This window comes from Equus quagga, chromosome 12 (genome assembly GCF_021613505.1).
Source record: "Equus quagga isolate Etosha38 chromosome 12, UCLA_HA_Equagga_1.0, whole genome shotgun sequence".
NCBI lineage: Eukaryota > Metazoa > Chordata > Mammalia > Perissodactyla > Equidae > Equus > Equus quagga.
Window position 1 is genome coordinate 99,222,885 of NC_060278.1, and position 20,743 is coordinate 99,243,627.

At 43.9% G+C, this 20,743-nt stretch overlaps 1 protein-coding gene across 3 annotated transcripts in view; it reads left to right on the forward strand.

The window, feature by feature from the left end:
- Nucleotides 1-20,743, forward strand: part of ARFGEF2 (ADP ribosylation factor guanine nucleotide exchange factor 2) — a 104,945-nt gene that overhangs the window by 13,929 nt on the left and 70,273 nt on the right. For all 3 annotated transcript variants that reach the window (XM_046678430.1, XM_046678431.1, XM_046678429.1), the window contains exons 2-6: nucleotides 1,007-1,037; nucleotides 1,693-1,816; nucleotides 8,238-8,384; nucleotides 9,277-9,456; nucleotides 9,806-10,040. In XM_046678430.1, the coding sequence (XP_046534386.1) occupies nucleotides 1,007-1,037; nucleotides 1,693-1,816; nucleotides 8,238-8,384; nucleotides 9,277-9,456; nucleotides 9,806-10,040 (717 nt within the window). The remainder of the gene's footprint in view (nucleotides 1-1,006; nucleotides 1,038-1,692; nucleotides 1,817-8,237; nucleotides 8,385-9,276; nucleotides 9,457-9,805; nucleotides 10,041-20,743) is intronic.

Here is a 20,743-nt window from a genome sequence, read left to right on the forward strand (position 1 = left end):
GGGCCGCTTTGATGACAGTGCACCTGCAGAGCTAACATGTAGGAAGACGTTCGACCGAGTACGTGTGGGGAATTCTGCATGATTTAGATAGGGTGTTCTGTTGTTTCAATGGCCTAAAACCTTGTTCTCCTGGAAATAAGACTCTCTCTTTAAGATTAGGATTTTTGAATAATGACACTTTATTTCTGTGACCTTAACATTGTGGTTGTAACCTCCATGGTAAAGATTTTTAATTTTAGTTCATAAAAATTATAAATGCCGGGGCTGGCCCCATGGCCGAGTGGTTAAGTTCGCGCGCTCCGCTGCAGGCGGCCCAGTGTTTCGTTGGTTCGAATCCTGGGCACGGACATGGCACTGCTCATCAAGCCACGCTGAGGCAGTGTCCCACACGCCACAACTAGAAGGACCCACAACAGGGGCTTTGGGGAGAAAAAGGAAAAAAGTAATAAAATCTTAAAAGAAAAATTATAAATGCCTTAGCTGAACAATTATTGATTTACTTAATACCACTGAACTGTACATTTAAAATGGCTTTAAGATGGTAAATTCTATGTTATGTATGTTTACCACAGTTTTTTTAAAAGTGCTTCAAAAAGTATATATGCTTATCATCGAATATGTGAAAAAAGAGAAAAAATCATCATCCCACTACTTAGACAGCTTTCAATATTTTATGTTTGTTTGTAGTCTCCTATGCATATTTTTACACAGTTGAGATGTTATTGTATTACCATAATATTGTGTTAGCTGTTATTAACATCCGTTTTGCAGAACATGGAAATAGAACATGGACCGTGGACTTCACACAATGCCTAGCACATAGTAACTGCTATGTAAATGCTAGCTATTATTACTGCTATTATAATCACTTTCTATCACTTCAAATCAGCATTTCTATACGAAAAATCTCATAACAATTGTTTTTAATAGTTTCTGAATATCTTTCAGTAAAGTGTTCTTTTGTATAAATGTTGCTCCTAACGTGCCTCTCTTTCTTCCCCACCAGATGAAATTAAAGCAGAAATAGAAAAACAGAGGTAGGTTGGGGCGCATCCTTCTCGCTGAAATACAATGTTAAATGAGTAGGCAGTGGCTGTGGGAACCTGTATGTCAGCGTGTTTTCTCATATTTCTGGTTCTCAGAGGTAACCCACACTCTCCTAGCGTGGTGTCGGGCAAGACTGCATGTGTTTGAACCGATCGCAGGGTAACAGGTTACTGGCTTAATAATCATGTCTGGAGGAAAGGGTGAGGAAGAGCAAGTCAGTGCTGTTGTACCTTTTCTCGACGGGTGAGGCACAGCCTTTCTCTCTTATGTGTCAGGCTTCCTTACGCAGGAGGACGGGCCGTCCTCCTGCCTCGTCCGTGGCTGCTCCTCCCCTTCGTAGTGGTGAAGCCAGTTAGTCACGCTGCAGCAGTACAGCTCTGACAGGGTTGATGCCAGGCTTCTGTCCAGGACGCTCTTGATACAGCTCGCTTATCAGAGGCCTCGTTCTCTGCATGGGGCACTTTGGCGTTTTTCCCCTAATACATGTGTTTAAACTTTTAATTGTCTAGCCCTACAGATGCAGTTTGAAGGTTCTTTTAATTAAATGATTGCAAGTGGGAGGGGAAGTTAGAGTGAGATGTAGGAAGAACAAGCCTTTTTTTTCCTTCATTTCTCCTCTTCGGCCCTTGCCTGCTTTTTTCCTAGGCTTGGCGCTGCTGCACCACCAAAGGCAAACTTCATTGAAGCTGACAAGTATTTCCTTCCATTCGAGCTAGCTTGCCAGTCCAAGTCCCCACGAGTGGTCAGCACGTCCCTCGACTGCTTGCAGGTACCATAACTTGATGGTGTAAAGGGGTGGGGGGAGTCCTCTCCAGTCCATGGGTGGTCCTTACACAGGAGCTATACTAGTGACCACCCTAGTACTCAGAATGTGCTCAGAGGCGATGGAGAGAAGAGCAATCCAACTCTTTCTTTATGGAGGTCTCGTGAGGGAGAGATGAGAGAGGGCTCTGACCTCCTTAGCTAAAAAAGAATTTGTTTCTGTAGAAATATTTCTTGGTCTCTCTTATGTGTGTTTTTCTGAATGAAACTTTTAGCATTGATTGCAATGTTTGATACACATGGGCACATAAGGTATTTTTATGCAACTTCTTTTTTGATAGCGTTAGAATTCATGAGATCAAGTAGAGAAATAGATATAACCAATTCTTTTTATTTGTGGTAATGTTCTGTAAAGTCACTGCAAACACTGCATTAGCAAATATCGAACAATTGTTCCTGCTTACAGTATGAAGGCTGACACTAGGAAGCAGAGCACCTCCTCACTCGACCCTGGCTGGGGATGTGTGCATCAAGTGATTCGAGGTTTTCACTGCTCCGCACGTGTCCACAAATGGCCACAAGTATTGATTTGGGCCTTATAAGAAAATTTTAGCGAGTGGGCACATTTGCAAATACAGAACCTGCAAATAATCAGGATTGACTGTCTTTAGAGCTACCAGTGACCTTGTTATAAATCACCTTTTACTGGTGAAGAAGCAGGAGTAGAAGAGTTAGGGTGACTTGTCCAGTGGCATACAGACAGTGAGAGACAGAGACAGGACTGCAACTCAGGTTTCTCAATTCCTGGTCCAGCATTCTTGTTTTTGTCTTAAGATCTACTCCTGAGGCTTCTGGTTACCTCAAAGAAGATTTATTCTTAACCGCAGTGGGCCACCTACAGGAACGAAAAAAGCTTGTTGACTTTAAAAAGATGTATTGACGAGATCACGATTTACTAGTACTTTCTGGAACAGGAATAGTGACTAGGTTGTCTACTGTGACTGCTTAGCAGCTACGGTGAAAAGCTATCTGGAGCTTTATCTGGGTTTCTTGAGACAGTGTCATGATTGATGAGTTATGTCTGCTGAGGCACAGGACTGCCAAGTGACAGAGGGCGTGCCACATTTTTGGCATCTCTAGTCTAATATTTACTCTATTAATCTCTGTTCTTTGATATATCTACACTTGAAAATTGATGACCGTTTCTTCACAGAAGCACTTCTTCCAAATGAAAACTATTTTCTCATTCAATGTAATTCTGTACAGATTGTCCTATGTGAAACATACAATGAGCCAAGAATTCTTAAATGGTAGGCTCAAGACCTACTTCTAAATTATATGTTGCTGGGAACATTTTCTGAGGAAATTTGGCATTAGTTTAATTTTAGTTGTTTTCTCCTCATGTTAAGGTTTGGTTTTGAAACTGGTGCTGGTAGTTAACATTATTGGTGTCCTAAGAAGAATGACTAACGTGTATTGAGCACTTAGCCTGTGCTGGGCCCTGTGCTAGGAGCTTTATCCACATTATCGTGTTTAATCTTCCCAGGAACCCTCTGAGGTACTTACTCTCATCCTCATTTTAGCACTGGGGAAACTGAGGCTTAGAGAATCAAGTGACCAACTCGGTCAAGTTGCCCTGGCCAGAAAGTGATGGGATTGGATGGATATCTGGGTCTTCCTTACCACCCCACCCCCACCCCCGTCTGTGTTGTTTAACCAGGGGTCCTTAAACTACAACTAGAAGCCAAATCTGGCCTGCCACCTACTTTTGTAAATAAAGTTTTATTGAAACACAGCTGTTTAAATCTGCTCAGACTGATGTCACAGAATATCACAGACTGAGTGGCTTCAACTAGAGACATTTACTTCCCACAGTTCTGGAGTCTGGTGAGGTCACTGTGCCGGCTGGCTCATTTCCTGGTGAGAGCCCTCTTCCTGGTTTGTAGATGGCCAGAGTCTCACCATGTCCTCATGTGGCCAAGAGAGAGCACCAGCTCTCTGATCTCTTCTTATAGAGCATTAATCCCATCGTGAGGACTGCGTCCTCATGACCGCATCTAAACCTAACCACCTCCCGAAGGCCCCGCCTCCTAATACCATTATACTGGGGATTAGGGCTTGGGAGTGGGGGAACGCAGACATTGTCTGTAGCATCAGCTGTGCCAGTCGTTTATGTGTCACCTGTGACTGCTTTCTTGCCGCTACTGCTGAGTGGAGTAGTTGGAACAGAGACCATATGACCTACAAAGCCTAAATATTTAGTCTGTGGTCCTTTACAGAGAAAGGCTGCTGACCTCCACTCTTAACTATGACCCTGTCATTCTGGTCTCGTCAATTGAAAATATGCTGTGTTTTCCTAGAAATAGTCTGTTTCTGGGACTCTGTATGATTTCTGATGGAAACTTGCCGTCCTGCTTTGCCTCAGCCCACTGTCTTGACTGGAGTTAGGACTTGAACAGTGTAGTACCTGTCTGGAGGTTTGTGGCATATGGTTAGCTCTCTTTTCCAGAATGGACCATCTCTGTAATTTAATAGGTACACTAGGATTTCTTGGGTTAGTATACAAAATGCAAAATGTGTCGTCCTTTTTATGATGTTAGAAAGTGATGGGGTGCTCTCTGGAATACTCAGTGAAAAATTTCATTTCCTCTTGGCTGTCCTTGCAGAGCTTTGGACTGGCTTTTCCCAGTGTGGGTGAGGTAACTTCTCTCTTGGAAATGTAAGGCTAGCATCCAGGGGTAAAGGTTGGTCTTGGCAGAATTGAAACCAGCTGCAGACACATCCACATTCTGCCCTGGGCGTTTCAAGGTGTCCTCCTTGGAGCTTGGAAAGGTGATGGGTGGCAGAGGTTTGGTGTGGTGTGCCCTGAGCACTGTTAGCTCAGTGCTCCCTCTCCCCACTGGGAGAAGCCTGGAGATGCCCCTAGTCCTGCCCACAGTCATGAAGTGATAGAGTCTGTGTTCCTTTCTTCCAGCACTGGGTCTGCCATACGCTTCCTCAAGGCCAGGCCTGCAGAAGGAGCGTGAGGATTCAGTCTTGTCCAAGCTAGTGAGCGATCTCTCGGTTTTTCTGGGCACGTATCAATCATGAAATTCTTTTTGTAGAATATCCTCTCAATATATTCATATTTCTTCAATTACAACATTATATACATGTACTGCTGTTATTAACTTACGTATGTTATAAAACTGACAAAAATAGAACTTTTAAAAGGATAGGATAAAAAAATAGATAGAAATAGAGTTCTAATATTTCCTTTATACACCCAGTGAAGGCTGTAGGAAACCACGGGTCTAAGCTGTCTGCCCATACCACAAGCATTATCTTTGAGCTCTTATTTCTAGGAAATTTTGGATTTTTTAATATACACTTTAAAAATCCATTTGTAATTATATAAGTTGTACATGACTACATTCCCTATTAAAAATTTTTTAGAACTTTACAGATAAGGCTAAAGTCCCTTGGATAACTAGTCCCAAACCCATTTGCCTGTTATGGTTTGCTTTCTGTCTTTTTTTCTTTCTTTCTTTTTTTCCATAAATGGTATCACTTATGCACATTTTTCAACAGCTTGCTTTTTGTGTTCAGTGGTGTCTCTAAGATCTAGCTATGTTGCTGCATGCAAATATAGGGCATTCCTTTTGACTGACAGTGATGTTTTATGCCACCGTTTTATCTGTCCCTTGCCCTGTGGAGGGGCATTGACAGAGAGGGTTACAGTGAACATTCCTGTGAAAGCAGCCTTGCTGGGCACATGTATCAATAGGCCAGCTGCCCAAAGGCCTCCCTCCGCTGTCCCTCTTCCCATCCCCTCGTTGTGTCAGCAGGGAATGAGGCAGGCACTTCTACTCTCTGTCTCTATCGCTCCCCCCTCCCCCAAAGTCTAAGCCACTAGCATCTCCCCCGGACAGCTGAAGTAGCTTCTGCACTGGCCCCCTGCTTCCACTCCTGGTGCCCTTCGGCCTGTTCTCCATGCAGGGGTCTGGGGAGCCTTTAGAAGTGTATCACATCGCGTTAATCCTTTGCTTAAACGTGCCGGTAGCTCCCGCCTCCCTCCCTGTACTAAACACTGTCCTCAGGTTAGCTTGCCAAGCACACTCATGCTGCTGGACTCGGTAGGTCGCCAGGCTTTTTTCTGTGCAGTTACAAAAATACTTACACACACTCCCCCGCAGTTTTTATTTTCCAAAAATGAGATAATGCTATGCATTATTGCTGCAACTTGCTTTTTTCAAAATCTCTACAAATCCCACAGGGCCTGTAGGTCCTAGTCAGGATTTTTGGCTTTGGTCTATTCCCCCTGGAGAATATAAACTGAGAAAAAGGACCGTCTTATTCACTACCCCTAGTGCCCAGAACAGTGCCTGGCCCAGGGAAGGGTGAGAAGGCAGGACTGGAAAGACCCACAGGACGCAGGAACTCTGGTTTCTTCTGGCCCGGTCTCACTACACAGACGAGAGAGTAAAATCATACTTAAAACTCTTTTCACTTTGAAGGCTAATATGCCCTTTAAAGAATCTGTGGAGGGGAGAATACTTCCAGTTTTTTTTCTTATTCAAATTAAATATCTAGTAATACATATCCATCTTTGCTTTGCAGCATTAGTATTGGGTTTTGTGGGGCCTGCTTTTCAACATTCACATTTTAGAAGTTCATAGACCATCCCGCTCATAACCCAGTATACAAAAGGGACTTGAGTCCATTAGGAGTCAGGAGTAAGCAATATCAGAAACCAGAGCCCATTTACCGGGTAGCCGGCGCTGCCCTCTTCGGAAGTCTGCATATGCAGCAGCAATGAGAGGGATGAGGTAAAGAGCGTCTTGACTTGTTCTTCAGAAACACAGTTCAGTTCTCCCCAGCCTCACCCCCATCTGGAGATCTCTGGGGCTGGCCTTGATGAGCAGACTGTGTGCGGGCCTCTCCTGCTCCTTCAGTCACTTGATCCAGCAGTATCACGTTTCTACTCTCAGTCACTCTCTCTTAATGTTTTTTTTTTCTGTTTATTGAGTGGCAGCGCTTTCGTAGCTAATGATGGGGAAAAGCCATTGAGAAGTGGCGTCAGTCTGCTGCAGGCTGGGGAGTTTTCCTGTCGTGGTGATAGTGGCACTGTAGATGACCTCAGGAGCTTGTGTTGCTTTGTGCAGGTAGAGGCAAGAATGTGGCAAGCCGGAAACCAAGAAATACAAAGAACACATTTTTTAGTAAGTCCTGGAAGAGAATTACTAAACACAGAACAGCATTTTTTAGTAATTCCCTGGAGGCAGAGAATGCCTTAGAATTCATGTATCCCAGAGGGGCTGTGTCAGATGACCAGTTTCTTTTATCTGGTCAACCATCAAAATAACCTGGATAGCTTGGAGAAAAACACTGATCCCCGGGCTCCACTCTGGAAGTTCTGGTGCAGTGGGTCTGGGTAGAGGTCCAGGAATCTATTTTGAATAAGCTCTCTCAGGTGATTCTGAATCTCAGCCAGGCTTGGAAATCATTCTGCCCCTGACCTTTGAGTTGCCTTCCAGCTCTCTGATTCTTTCTGCATGATGAAATCCAGATCCAGGTCGTCAGGAAGGTGGCACAGTCAGGCTGCCTCTGAAAGGTGGCACTTGTCCACACCTGTCTGTCCCCTGACTGTGCGGGCATGGCCCAAGCAGCCACTTATCTTTTCAGGCATGTGGGTGACACGCAGTGTTTGATGACATAGGTGCGAAATTCAGTTAGTGTTTTTACTTTAATTTTTGGAATAAAAAATATACTGACATGATTCAACATTTAAAAAGAATGAAAGCATGTACTATAAAGTGTCTTAGTCCCACTCCTGGCCATGGCTACTTAGTTCCCCCCTCAAGCAAAACATATTATCATTAGTTTCTTGGGTATCTTTACATTTAAAGAAAAAAAATACATAAATTTTTTTTAATAGCTTGAGATAGAATTCACATGCATACAGTTCACCCATTTAAGGTGTACAGTTCAGTGATTTTCGTATATTGACAGAATTGTGCCACCATCTCCACGGTCTAATTTTAGACCATCTTTATCACCTCAGAAATAAAGCCAGTGCTCATCAGCAGTCGCTCCCCATTTTCCTCTCATCTCCCGAGCTCTAGGCTACAACTGACGACTTCTGTGTCTATTGTGTATAGCTGTTAATCCCTCAATTTTTCTCACAAGTGGCTGTGTACCGGGGACTGTTCTACATCTTGTCTCTTCCGTGGGACACTGTTTCATCCTCCTGGGGCTCTTGTGCCATTGGGAGACAGGATGGACGCTGCCCTCTTGGGTGTCTGTGCCCGCCGTGCCGCAGGGAGTAGAGGGAGCTGTGGGAACCGGAAGTTGGAGGCCGTGCTGGCTGCCTGTGTTTTCCTGCCATGGACGGCTCAGTCAGTGCTGGCCAGGCAGAAGCTTCTTACCTCTCTCCTTTCTGTGCTTAGAAACTCATCGCATATGGACACATCACCGGCAATGCCCCGGACAGCGGCGCTCCCGGGAAGCGGCTGATCGACAGGATCGTTGAAACCATTTGCAATTGTTTTCAGGGCCCTCAGACAGATGAAGGAGTTCAGTTACAAATAATTAAGGTATTTCTGTTTGTTTGTCCAGTCTGGATTTTAAGTTAGAAAGTTAGTCCCCTTTGGGAATTGGGATTTTTGAGGTACCATGTGTTGGTTGTCTCGGGTGGTGCTGAGCCAGAGCAGAAAAATGTAAGCATCACTTAGATCTTTTGTTACACGTCAGAATGTGTTAGCGTGGACTGAGACAAGAAGAGTGGAACCAGGTGTGTTTTCAAAGTAAACAGTTCCACTAATAACAACGTAAATTGCTTGTGAATTAAATTGGCTTGAAATCCTCTGGTCTTTCCCCTTGAAATTCTGGATACGCAGTCTACCATTTCTCAGGAGGTCCTCCTTGATACTCTTATCACCAGTTTGCCCTTGTCCTCTGGTCTCCCCCCATTGTACTTCCCTATTCCGTGTCTGCTGCCAGGAGTGGTTTGGCATGGGGTGGCACCGTCTGCTTGTTGGGAGAGCAGGATCAGGATGGGTATGGCCAACATTCCGCATCTTAAGTCCTGAGTGTGTTAACTTCGTGAGGGATGGTTCCGTGTTAGCCACACCTTTCCTAAAGCTCCTTGAAAACTCACCGGGAGCTGGGAAACTGACTGCCCATCAAAACATGTATATTTGTGATGAATGTAGAGGTGATCAGGTTGGAGCATTTTCCCTCCTGAGAGAAGTGTCTGTATTTTGGCTTTTTAAAAAGTAAGCTGGTAGAAAGCTTACTTCAGCACAACTTAATTACTTCGAATAATTTGGATTTTGTGAAGTTTATTATCTTTAAACTCAAAGCAATGAGGAGTTGACTCCAGTTTAGTTTGCAGAGCCATCTTAAAATTTATGAAGCCAAACCCTGTAGAAAAGTTTGACTGTGGGAGGATGGGGTGAAGGTGCAGGTTGCGAGTTCTTGTTTCAGGCTCTTCTGACAGCGGTGACGTCCCCACACATTGAAATTCACGAGGGCACCATCCTGCAGACAGTTAGGACATGTTACAATATCTATTTGGCCAGCAAAAATCTCATCAATCAAACGACTGCCAAGGCTACCCTTACTCAGATGCTGAACGTCATTTTCACCCGCATGGAAAACCAAGTGGTGAGTGGCAGCAGCTATCAGCTGCTGGGGGCGGGACATCGTCCAATGCTGTGGACTGTTCCACGTGTGGCCTCCGTGCCAGGCGAAGACTCACTAGCGTTTATATCCCCTCTTCCTCTGAATTCTCTGCCCTGTCTTTTGTTCCTGCTTTAAAAAGCAGAGAGAGTGTAGCATGGGTTTTGAAATTTGCATTCAGAATTTGCTTTGAGTTTATCAAAGGAATTTATTTCCTTTTTTAAATTTTATGCTTCTGTTTGGGAATTTTTTAAGCAACAGGCTGTCATATTTTCCATTCCTTATTAAAATGCTGGGACCGTTTAGATTAAATTCCTTTTTTGTTGCCTTTTAGTTGCAGGAGGCCAGAGAATTGGAAAAACCAATCCAGTCGAAACCCCAGTCCCCTGTGATCCAGGCTGCAGCAGTGTCCCCAAAGTCCAGTCGTTTGAAACAGAGCCAGGCACAGAGCAAACCAACAACTCCTGAAAAGACAGATTTAACCAATGGTGAACATGCCGGGAGTGATTCTGGAAAAGTGAGCTCTGAGAATGGAGACGCGCCCAGAGAAGGAGGCCCATCCTTACCAGGTACGCCCCATGCGCTCTCCCTTTCCAGCTGTGAGAGAGAATCATCCTGTGTCTGTGGGGCATATAAAGGAGTTGGCTGGTATCATCTGCAGGAAACCTCTGAAAGCAGCTGTCTGTTTCTGGGCCTCCCCTTGACTTCCCCTTACCTTTTCTCTTAAGGAATGTAACTAGCGAGACCTTGGTGTCCAATGTCTCCTTGTCAGCTGTGTAGTTTTCTCTGGATAGTTCCTGCAGTATACCTGGCTACTGCTGCTTGATCTCAGCTTCAGTGTGGTGGGTCCAGTTTGGGACACTTATTTCCCAGTAGTTAATTGTTTGGGTGGTTAGTCGTTCGGTGTCTGTCTCATCTTCCCCGAGGAGGACAAAGACCTCATCTGTCATGTATACCTGCAATCTCTGTGCCTTGCCCACTGCCTGGCAGTTGATATGTACTCGTAGACATCTGTGAAAGGAGCGAGAAGGTGGGTGGATGGGTAGACACACAGATGGCTACAGATGGACAGATGGACAGCTTTGTTTGCTGCTTCTGTGATCAAGTACATTACAGGTTTTTGTTTGCTTTTTTAAATGAAAGCGATATTCCACACCTGATTATAGTCTTAAAGTAAATAAAATATCAAGCATGAAGCTGGTAAAAGATCAAATAGATCTACACATATTTACTTACATGGAATGATATTAATTGCTATTAAGAGGAAAAATCTGTTATGGGATACTGCACATGGAAATATACATTATGAATGTAAATATACATGATTATGAATATCAAAGAGAGTGGAAAGTTACAAGTAAATTGTACAGTAGATATGAGATTTTTGACTTTTACCTTTATATTATTTGGATTTTGAAATAATCATCCCCACAATAAAGAAATTTCTATTTAGGTTGAGAACACATGATAAACCAGTGATTTAAAAAAAAAAAATCAGGCACAAAATCATGGATTGTGTTTTCATGAGATTATTTCTTATATTTGCATCTTTCCCTGGGCAATTTGTACGAACTAGATCCAAAATTCATGTTTTTTTCTGGAATGCACCTCCGAAGTGATTCTGTCAAATAGTTCTTTACTCTAGCTGGTTGTTGTACGTGAAATATCTGACCATACCTTCTTCTGTCACATCATGGGTAATGGTTTCTGTTGGTAGTGTGTTCTCTACTAAAGTGCACGTATTTGAGCAGCTTTGTTCCTCTACAGTTTACCCGAGTGCTTGGCATGTAGAGGAGCAGACCCAGTGTTGCTGCTAGAATGTTGTTCTGTATCAGTTCATGCAAGGAAAGGACAAAAGAGAAAGTCGCCACTAAGAATTGCATGTGTCTCAGGGTGAGCACAGAGTTGCCATCTACTCCATCCTGCTGTCGTGTCTTAGGGAAGGTGCTCGGAAACTCCTGGCCCACCCTTGATATCTGTCGTCATCTTTGCCTTCTTAGGTCTCAGGGCAAGGACTGGGTTTTTACTGTAACCCTTATCAGGATGTGGTCAATGTATAAGTATTAATATTTAAACACCCTGTAGTAAGTATATCTGTGCAGATGTAAAAGCTGGCCTCTGCGCTGCATGAAGTGTTTCCACCACAGCCCATTTTCTACACAGCAGCCAAAGTGATCTCTTAAAAGCATGAATTAGATCACAACCCTCCTCTGCTTAAACTCCTTTGGTAATTTCCCATCCTATCCCATTCCGAGTGAAATCTGTGCCAGCACTGCCCCCAGGGCTTCCAGGGCCCTGTGACCTGGCCCCTGTGTCCCCCGTCCCCTTCCTATGCCTCTTTCCCGCTTGTTTGTTACACAGTGCGCAGCCAGTGTTTCTGGTCCTTGAAAGTGCCATGCTTGCTCTTGGTGCCTTTGCACTTACTGTCCCTTCCCCACCCTGCCCCCCTTTTATCTTCATGTCTCTTGGTTCAAACTGATCCCCCTCTCTCAAGCTCCCCATCTCTTCTGTCCCATCATCCTCTTTTTGTTTTCTTCTTAGCGCTCATCACTACCTGAAATACTGAAGAGGTTGTGTTTACTTCTTCTCCGTCTGAGAGCTAGGCCGCCCTGTTCGCCCTGTATTCCCGGCACCTGGAATGGTGCCCAGCACACATGGTAGACACTCAGTAAATACATTTTTTGAATGAATGGGGGGAAAAACTTGATTTCTAGAAAATAGTTATTTAGAAATACAGTAACTTAAAATTCTGCTGTAACAAAGAGAGGATTTGCAGTTAGCATGTTGCTGTGGATTTTGTTGCCAGTATTTGGTGTACCCCTCAAGGCTTCTCCCAAGAACGTGGGAATCCGATTGCGCCATCACCCTCAAAAAGAACGAATGGCTTCCACTTATCAAGATGTGGCTCTAAATGAAGAAGAGGTCCTTCAGAAAAAGGGGTTGACAGCCTGAGAGGCTGGCCATGGAGGTACCCGCCCAGGGGAGAGTGCCCTGGCCAGAGTCCAGGCCGTCAGGCCCGTTGGACCCAGACTTGAGCCCTCTGTGATAGAGGTGACACATCCAGCTCTCCTGCGGTTCCATCCAGAAGTAGTCACCATCATGTAGCCACCTCTACCTGGCTGGTCACTGAGCCAGGCGCCGTGCTCACTGATTTGCACGCAACATACGTTTTCCTGCTTAACTAACTGGGAACCCTCCCCATGGCCTTCCTGGGATAATTTGCCTCCCAGTGAAATTTGTATAGCCGGAGACAATTCACCAACAGACCTGAGCATCTTTTCCTTTAGCAGTTTTTCATCCCAAATTAGTAAATCAACATCAATGTGTCAGTGTTATCAGCCTGTCCAAGAAGTGCGTCAGATCGCTCTTTGTAGACTCCCACTATGAGATTTTTGAGCCTCAGACATGCTAGCTAATTCAAACTTTTGGGCACAGCCAGCCAGCCTTCCCTGGGAGACCTTACCATTCTCGCACCGCCTGATTGCCCAGCTATTCTTGTCAGTTGTTTAAAAAACCAGCTTTATTGAGATACAATTCACATACCATAAGTTCTCCATTTAAAACGTACAATTCAGTTCTTTTTGGTATGTTCACAGAGTTGTGCAATAATCACCACAATCAATTTTAGAACATTTTCCTCATACCCGAAAGAAACCCTGTACCCCTTAGCACTCACTTCCCATTTTCTTTTAAGTTCATTTTTAAGATTGACTGTTTAACTCCCAACATTACACATTAGTATTTTTACATTTCTACAACTAATATGTAGCTTTTGTTGGTACACAGTTACCTATGTGTTTACAGATTTCTTTCTTCCGTTTTTCTTTTTGCGTCTCATTCTTTATGGAAAAAACAACCCAACTCTTACGTACTATAAAGTAGAGAAAATTTATCTTCCCTCAGCCATATGGAGGTTCTGCTCAGATAGCCTGGTTTCAGATCATGACTCCACCACTTGGTAGCTCTGTGATCTTGGGTAAAATCTTTAACCTCTGTGAGCCTCAGTTTCCTCATCTGTAAAATGAGGATACAGTGAGTACCTATCTTATAGGTTTGTGAGAATTCGTTGAGAGCAATGTCTGGCCCTTATGGCTATGTAATATGTGTTTGCTATCATTATCTTTCAAATAAGTTTCACCTTAGAAAAATGAGTTAAAGAAGAATAGCAAATAGTTCAGATGGTAATCAGATGTGAAGCTGGTGGGAACAGTGCAGCAGGATAAAGTAAGCCTCTGTTCCATGTTAGCAATACCAGATCCTCTGCTGTAGGAATTTTATTATTTTTTGTTGACAAAAAAAAAGCAGTGTCAGGCTAATAGAAAAATAACAAAATGTACCCACAGATCCCCTCCTTTTTGACTTGTTTTTGACACAGCTGCCTTATAGGGAGGCATTTCAGCTCATTGGTTTACAATGGTTTTATCAGCTATGCAATGTAGTGTAATGTAGAGTGTTTATTTTGAGACATTGTTACCGAATGTATTTCTTCCTGTCAAGGAACCGTATGAGTTTGCGGCTCCCTGGTTTTTTTCCCTTTAGTATTTTTGTTACCATGTGTTCACATTTGCCCCAGATCTGCCTTCTCCCACTCTACTTTTTCCCTAGCACTGTAGGTATAATTTAATTCTTTATTACCCCCAGCTAGAATGTTAAGCACCGTGAGGATACGAATCTTTGTTTTAAACAGTGATGTATATTCCAAATGCCTGGAACAGTGCCAAAAACACAGGTACTCAATTGGTTGATTGAACGAGTGAGTTAATGCATCTTACTACGCCACCTGCGCCCATCCCCCATGGTCCCTACTTAATTGGTTGGAAAACAAGGACATGGGAAGACCTGTCTCAGATTCCTTTTATTTGTTCCCATTATTCTTCACGTGTAATTTCCATCCTCAAGGTCACCTTGTGGTTCCAGTGCTGCCATTTTGTTCCAGGCAGGAAGAAGGAGGAAGAGGGTAGGAGGAAGAGGGTAGGACGAAAGGACTCCCAGCTGAGTCACGCCTCTTTCTAAGGAGGCTTCCTGGAAGCTGATGCCTTCCCCGGTAACTTACGCTTACCCCTCATTGGCTAGAACTTTGTCACACGACCACTCTCTTTCTGCTAGGAAGGCCAGGAAATGTAGGCACAGTCCCTTCTGAAACAAAATTAGAGCGTTGTTAGGAAGAAAGATATGAGGTAGGTAACTGGCAGTGCCTGCCGCCAGGGTTGTTCTCCAGCTGGCTAGGGAGGGCATGGCAGCAAAGGTTTCTCCTATCTGAACCTGTTCAAGATGACCTTCATATTTTTCTTGGGGACAGAGTCTGTGAAACAGGTAGGATCTGGTGCTAGTCTGTAATGGCCAGGTGGTGACTGCTGAGCAACCCAGGGAACCGGCAAAACCAATGTTTCTTAAGTATACTCTTTGAATCTTGCAAGGATTTGATTTGATTTGATTTGTCTAACATTTTCATAGCGTGCTTGAAACTTAAACACTGCAGTCTTCTCAGTGGTTATTATAACACCCAGAAAGGCCTCTTCTGAGACCTACCCCAGGCTGTCGCGTCAGCAGGGGAAGCGCTCCAGGGTTACCGTGTGGAGTCCTGCTGCTGCTGGGCCTCCATCGGGATTCCTCAGCAGCAGCTCCCTCTGCGGGCACTTTCTGCTGGACTTAGGCCTTCCCGACTCTCCCGCCCCTCCTGGCCTGAGACTATTTCGATTGTGCACGAATGCTATTGCGGATCTAGCCTGTCAAGGAGAATGAGTTACACACTCTTATCCCTCCAAAAAATCATGATCCTGATGCTGTTTAAATGGGGAAGCTGCAGTGAGAAGAGGAGATCCACGTTGAAATGGAGATTTTATTTTTCTCCTTCAGAATGAAAGATAATGGAGGCTTTAACTGAAACTTCTCTCAATATTGTTAGCTGGGAAATTTCAATATTGACTTAGTCTCCAGGGCCAGGCAGATGACAGAAATGAGCAGGCTTCTGTCATGAGGACATCGCGAATGTCTTAACAGAGTGACACTACATATGAAACACACAGGCCTAAGAAACATTGTTTGAGTGCTCACTCTTTTCAGGCACTGTCTTCAACACTTCATGTTTATTATCTCATTGAGTTCTCACAAGGCCCTATGAGGGAAGTGATGTTGTAATCATCTTAGTTTACCGTTGAGGGAACTGAGGCTTGAGAGGTTAAGTAACTTGAGTATTCACACTGGGAAGTGGCAGAGCAGGGACCTGAACCAGGCACGCTGGCTCCAGAGCCCTCACTTTTAATCAGTGTGCTGAAGTCACTTCCACAAAGGAACATTTTCTCTCTGCTGTTCTTAAAAGACCCTTCCCTGTCATTCTTCCATTTTTCCTACTCTTGACAGAAAGGTGTTACTAGACACATAGTGCTTTTCTCCTCACTGTACTTTAACAACACTTGTCCACGTGTGATGGCGACTGGCACTTGGCCTCCGCAGAGGAGAGACAGTTGGGAGTGGTGAGGACTGAGACAACAGGATATCTGTAGAGTTGGTGCCCTGGATAAAGAGGGCAGCTGCTCCTGGTTCCAGCCAGTTGTGGCCCAGTGTTGCCAGATAGTCTTTTTTTTTTTTAATAGAAGCCAGATCTGGATTTTTATGATGTCTCCCAGTTTTTACATGTTTGCAGCTAATTCAGCCGTCTTAAAAAACAGTGCATAGCTACAGCAAAAGAAACAATCAGCAGGGTAAAAATGCAACCTATAGAATGGGAGAAAATATTTGCAAACCATATAATGATAAGGATATCCTTATCCCTGATAAGGGAGTTAATATCCAAAATATATAAGAAACTCATACAGCTCAATAGCAAAAAAAAACAATAACCCCATTGAAAAATAGTCAAAGGACCTCAGTAGACATTCCTCAAAAGGCATACAGGCAGAAGAGGAATCTGAGACTGCAGAGTCTGTGCGTCAGGACCAAATCCAGGATCCCACTTGGCATTGAGTTATCCTGTGACTCAATCTGTTAACCACAGATGGACTGCATATATGACGATGGACCCATAAGCCTAGGGTCATCTAGCCTGGCTGTCCAGTAGGCTACGCCATCTGGGTTTGTATAATCCTGTCTTAGGACACTCCGTCCCAATATGAGTTTTCTTCATTCTTCACTGTCTGGTGGCCTACAACACGTTAGAATGGATGTACCGTATTTTGGAAACTCTTATGTTAGAGGCATTTCCCAGCCTGTGGAAATCCAAGATGCAACCATGCCATCAGCCATCTGGCCTCCAGTGAATATCCCATCTACCTGCTACAACGGGAATTGTTTTCACCAGAGAACACATGAGGACAACTGGATGCCTACAGAAAGGCTGCTTAACCGCCAAGCAGCAATGGCAGCCACACTACCAGACAAACCGAAGAGAAGCCAAGAGCGTACCTCATTCACCCCTGATCAGAAGGTAGAGCTGGAAGCGCTGTTTAGTTTGACTCAGTTTCCAGATTATGTCACCCAGGAGTCACTGGCATCAAAAATCCATTTACAATACAGTGTAGTGAAGGTTTGGTTTAAGAACCGCTGAGTTAAATGGAGAAAGAGTGAGTGGAAAGAGCAGGAAGGGCTTCCAGCCCGCGCCTGCCCAGCCAAGAGGAAGAGAGCTACAGCCCCTAGAGACCTTGCCGACAGAGGCCCTCTTCTCCCCAGAGTTTCAGACCCCCAGAGCACACCTCTAACTGACTATTCAGAAGACTGCTTTGCTAACCCAGACGGGACTTCCCCACAGCGTGACTCTGAGCTGGATGGGCTGGTGGCCACAGCTCCTGCTTTGTCCTCCATTCCCTATGACATAGCCCAGGTCATGGAAGCCTATGGATGTTTCAAAGAGGATGAGAGTTCCAGTACTTTCGCTTGCCTTTATCAGTATCTCTCCCTGTCTGATAGCTAGCTGGTTCAGTCCCGAACTGCCCTGCTTCTTAAAGGCTATTGATGCGTGCAGCACAGGAGCAAGCTGGGAATTTCAAAAAGTCTCTGAGATGGTTCATCCCATTGATTTCAAAATTGATGGCTTTAGGTCACACCAGAATTTATGGAGTATCTTTCTATCTTTTCTTCTCTCACCACTGTTTTCTTTCTTTCTTTTTTTTTCTTGAGGAAGATTAGCCCTGAGCTAACATCTGCTGTCAATCCTCCTCTTTTTGCTGAGGAAGACTGGCCCTGAGCTAACTTCCGTGCCTATCTTCCTCTACTTTATATGTGGGATGCCTGCCACAGCATGGCTTGCCAAGCAGTGCCCTGTCCACACCCGGGATCTGAACCGGTGAACCCCGGGCCGCCGAAGCGAAACATGCGAACTTAACCACTGCACCGCTGGGCTGGCCCCTATTTTTGTTTTTAGTTGTGATAAAATATACATAAAACTTAGCATCTAAACCCTTTTTAAGTATACAGTTCAGTGTGTTAAGTGCATTCACACTGCTGTGCAAACAATTTCCAGAACTCTTTTTGTCTTGCAAAACTGAAACTCTGTACCCGTTAAACAGCAACTCCCGTTTCCCCTCCCTCCAGCCCCTGGCAATCTCTCTTCTACTTTGTGTCTCTACGGATTTGACTACTCTAGGTACCTCGTGTAAGTAGAATCATACAGTATTTGTCCTCTTGTGACTGGTTTATTTCGTTTAGCATAATGTCCTCTGGGTTCATCCATGTTGTTGCATGTGTCAGAATTTCCTTCCTTTTTAATTAAAAAAATTCTATGATCATTTAAAAGAAAAAGGCATACAGATGGTCGACAGATATTTGAAAAGGTGTTCAACTTCACTAATCCTCAGAGAAATGCAAATCAAAACCACAATGAGATAGCATGTCACACCTGTTAGAATGACTATTATTCAGAAAAGTGAACGATAGTAAGTATTGGCAAGGATGTGGAGAAAAGAGAACCCTGTACCCTGCTGGTGGGAATGTAAATTGGTTATGGAAAACAATACGGAAGTTCCTCAAAAAATTAAAAATAGAACTGCTTTATGATTCAGCAGTCCTTTTCCTGGGTATACGTCCAAAGGACGTGGAATCAGGATCTGGAAGAGATATCTGCACTCCCGTTCATTTCAGCATTATTCACAATAGCAGAGATAGAGGAAACAGCCTAAATATCCATCGATGGATGAATGGGTGAAGAAAATATGGTATATACGTACAATGGAATATTACACCTTAAAAAAAAGAAGAACATCCTGGGGCCGGCCCAGTGGCATAGCAGTTAAGTTTGTGTGGTCTGCTTTGGTGGCCCAGGATTCACCAGTTTGGATCCCAGCGCAGATCACTGGTTATCAAGCCATGCTGTGGCAGGCATCCCACAGTTGAAATAGAGGAAGATGGGCACAGATGTTCTCTCAGGGCCAATCTTCCTCAGCAAAAAGAGGAGGATTGGTGATGGATGTTAGCTCAGGGCTAATCTTCCTCAAAAAAGAAGAAGAAGAAAATCGTACCCTTTGCAACAACAACAATGACCTGGAGGACATTGTGTTAAGTGAAGTAAGCCAGTCACAAAAAGACAAATCCTCCTTGATTCCACTTATATGAAGTACCTAGAGTGGTTAGATTCATAGAGACAGAAAGCAGACTGGTGGTTGGGGAAGTGGGATGATACTGGTCAAGGGGTACAAAGTTTCAGTTATGCAAAATGAAAAAGTTCTGGAGATCTAATGTACAACAATGTGACTATAGTTAAGAATACTGTGTTATACTTGAAATTTGCTGAGTGTAGATCTTAAGTGTTCTCACCACAAAAAAAGAAAGAAAATAACTATATGAGGTGATGGATATGTTAACTAGCTTGATTACAGTGATTATTTCACCGTGTGTGCTTAAATCAAGTTCAACACCTTAAATATGTACAATTTTTAATCATCACTTGTACCTCAGTAAAGCTGGGTGGGGGAGCAGTGCATGGGCAGCAACGCAACCTGCAGACCAGACGCACTGAGCGGCCACCACTTCCCAGCCTCAGGTCTAACGAGCGCACTGAGCCTGCCACTCCTCTGATGAAATGTATTCAGCAAGCTGATGTTTCTTGGGTGTTGAGTGTGTACACAGGACTTTGGAATGTACGATAGAGATTAGAAACTGTCACCATAATTTGATTAAGTCATAGTATCAGGGAAGGTTGGAACTGGAAGGGAACTTGGAATATCTAGTCATGTGTTTACCAAATCATGGTGCCGATGAGATCATTTTAGGTGGCTCAGGTGAACGGTTTTTATTTTAATAGTTACACATTTATTTTAACATGCATTCAGAAAATATCCTTAGCATATGAAGCCTGTGATTTTGTGATTATTATTGCTTAAGGTGAGCACCATTATGTATATGTAATACAGTCACATGTTGCTTAATGATGGGGATGCATTCTGAGAAATACATCATCAGGTGATTTCTTCGTTGTGCGAACATCATAGAGTGTACTTATGCAAACCTAGGTGGAATAGCCTACTACACACCCAGGCTATAGGGTACTCATCTTAGGGACCACCATTATATATGCGGTCCGCCATTGACTGAAATGTCCTTATGTGGCGCATGACTATATACATAATAAGTGGTGTGTGAAAATGGCGGAAATTATGACTGAAGTATGGGTAACACCCGTCTCGTCTAAATGGTCTTATCTAGATGAAGAAAGAGGCTCAGGAGATTGTGACTGTGGCTGCGGACTTTTCTAACTGCCATTCAAGTTCTTTTTCGCCCTCTAAGAAAAGCATGTAACATCAGTATTTTCCACGTAAATTTACTCACCCATTTAAGTCATTATGGCAGTTTTATTTGTCGGTTATATCTCAGTAAAGCTTGTAGAGGGCTAAATAGATAAGCTGTTATAGAGGGCCAAGTGCCGGGGGGATGCAGATGCTTTGTGCTGCTCTGCAAGACCTGCGGGCCGAGCACGGAGCTCACCAAAGAGTAGCTGGGTGGGAAAGCCTCACGAGGGAAGAAGTTAAACGGTTATTTTGGTTTTGTTTATTTAATGTGATGGCCTTTTTGGTCAATGTGACATTTTATAAATCAGTAATGTTTACTTCCAAAAATCTAGTCGAGGGCTGTTTCAGTAAGTTCTCCCAGAACTAATTTTGTACCAAAACAACTGGTTCTGAACCTCTTCCACTTAAACAGTTAACATTTTACAGGATAATTGAATTTAAAATTTAGTAAATGCTCAACTGTCCCAGTAGAAATCTCCTGCTAAGTTTGTGGGGAAATCGAAGGAGCAGAAGGCACGTCACTTAGCAAGGCTCCATGGTCCCCGCAGTGAAGGCAC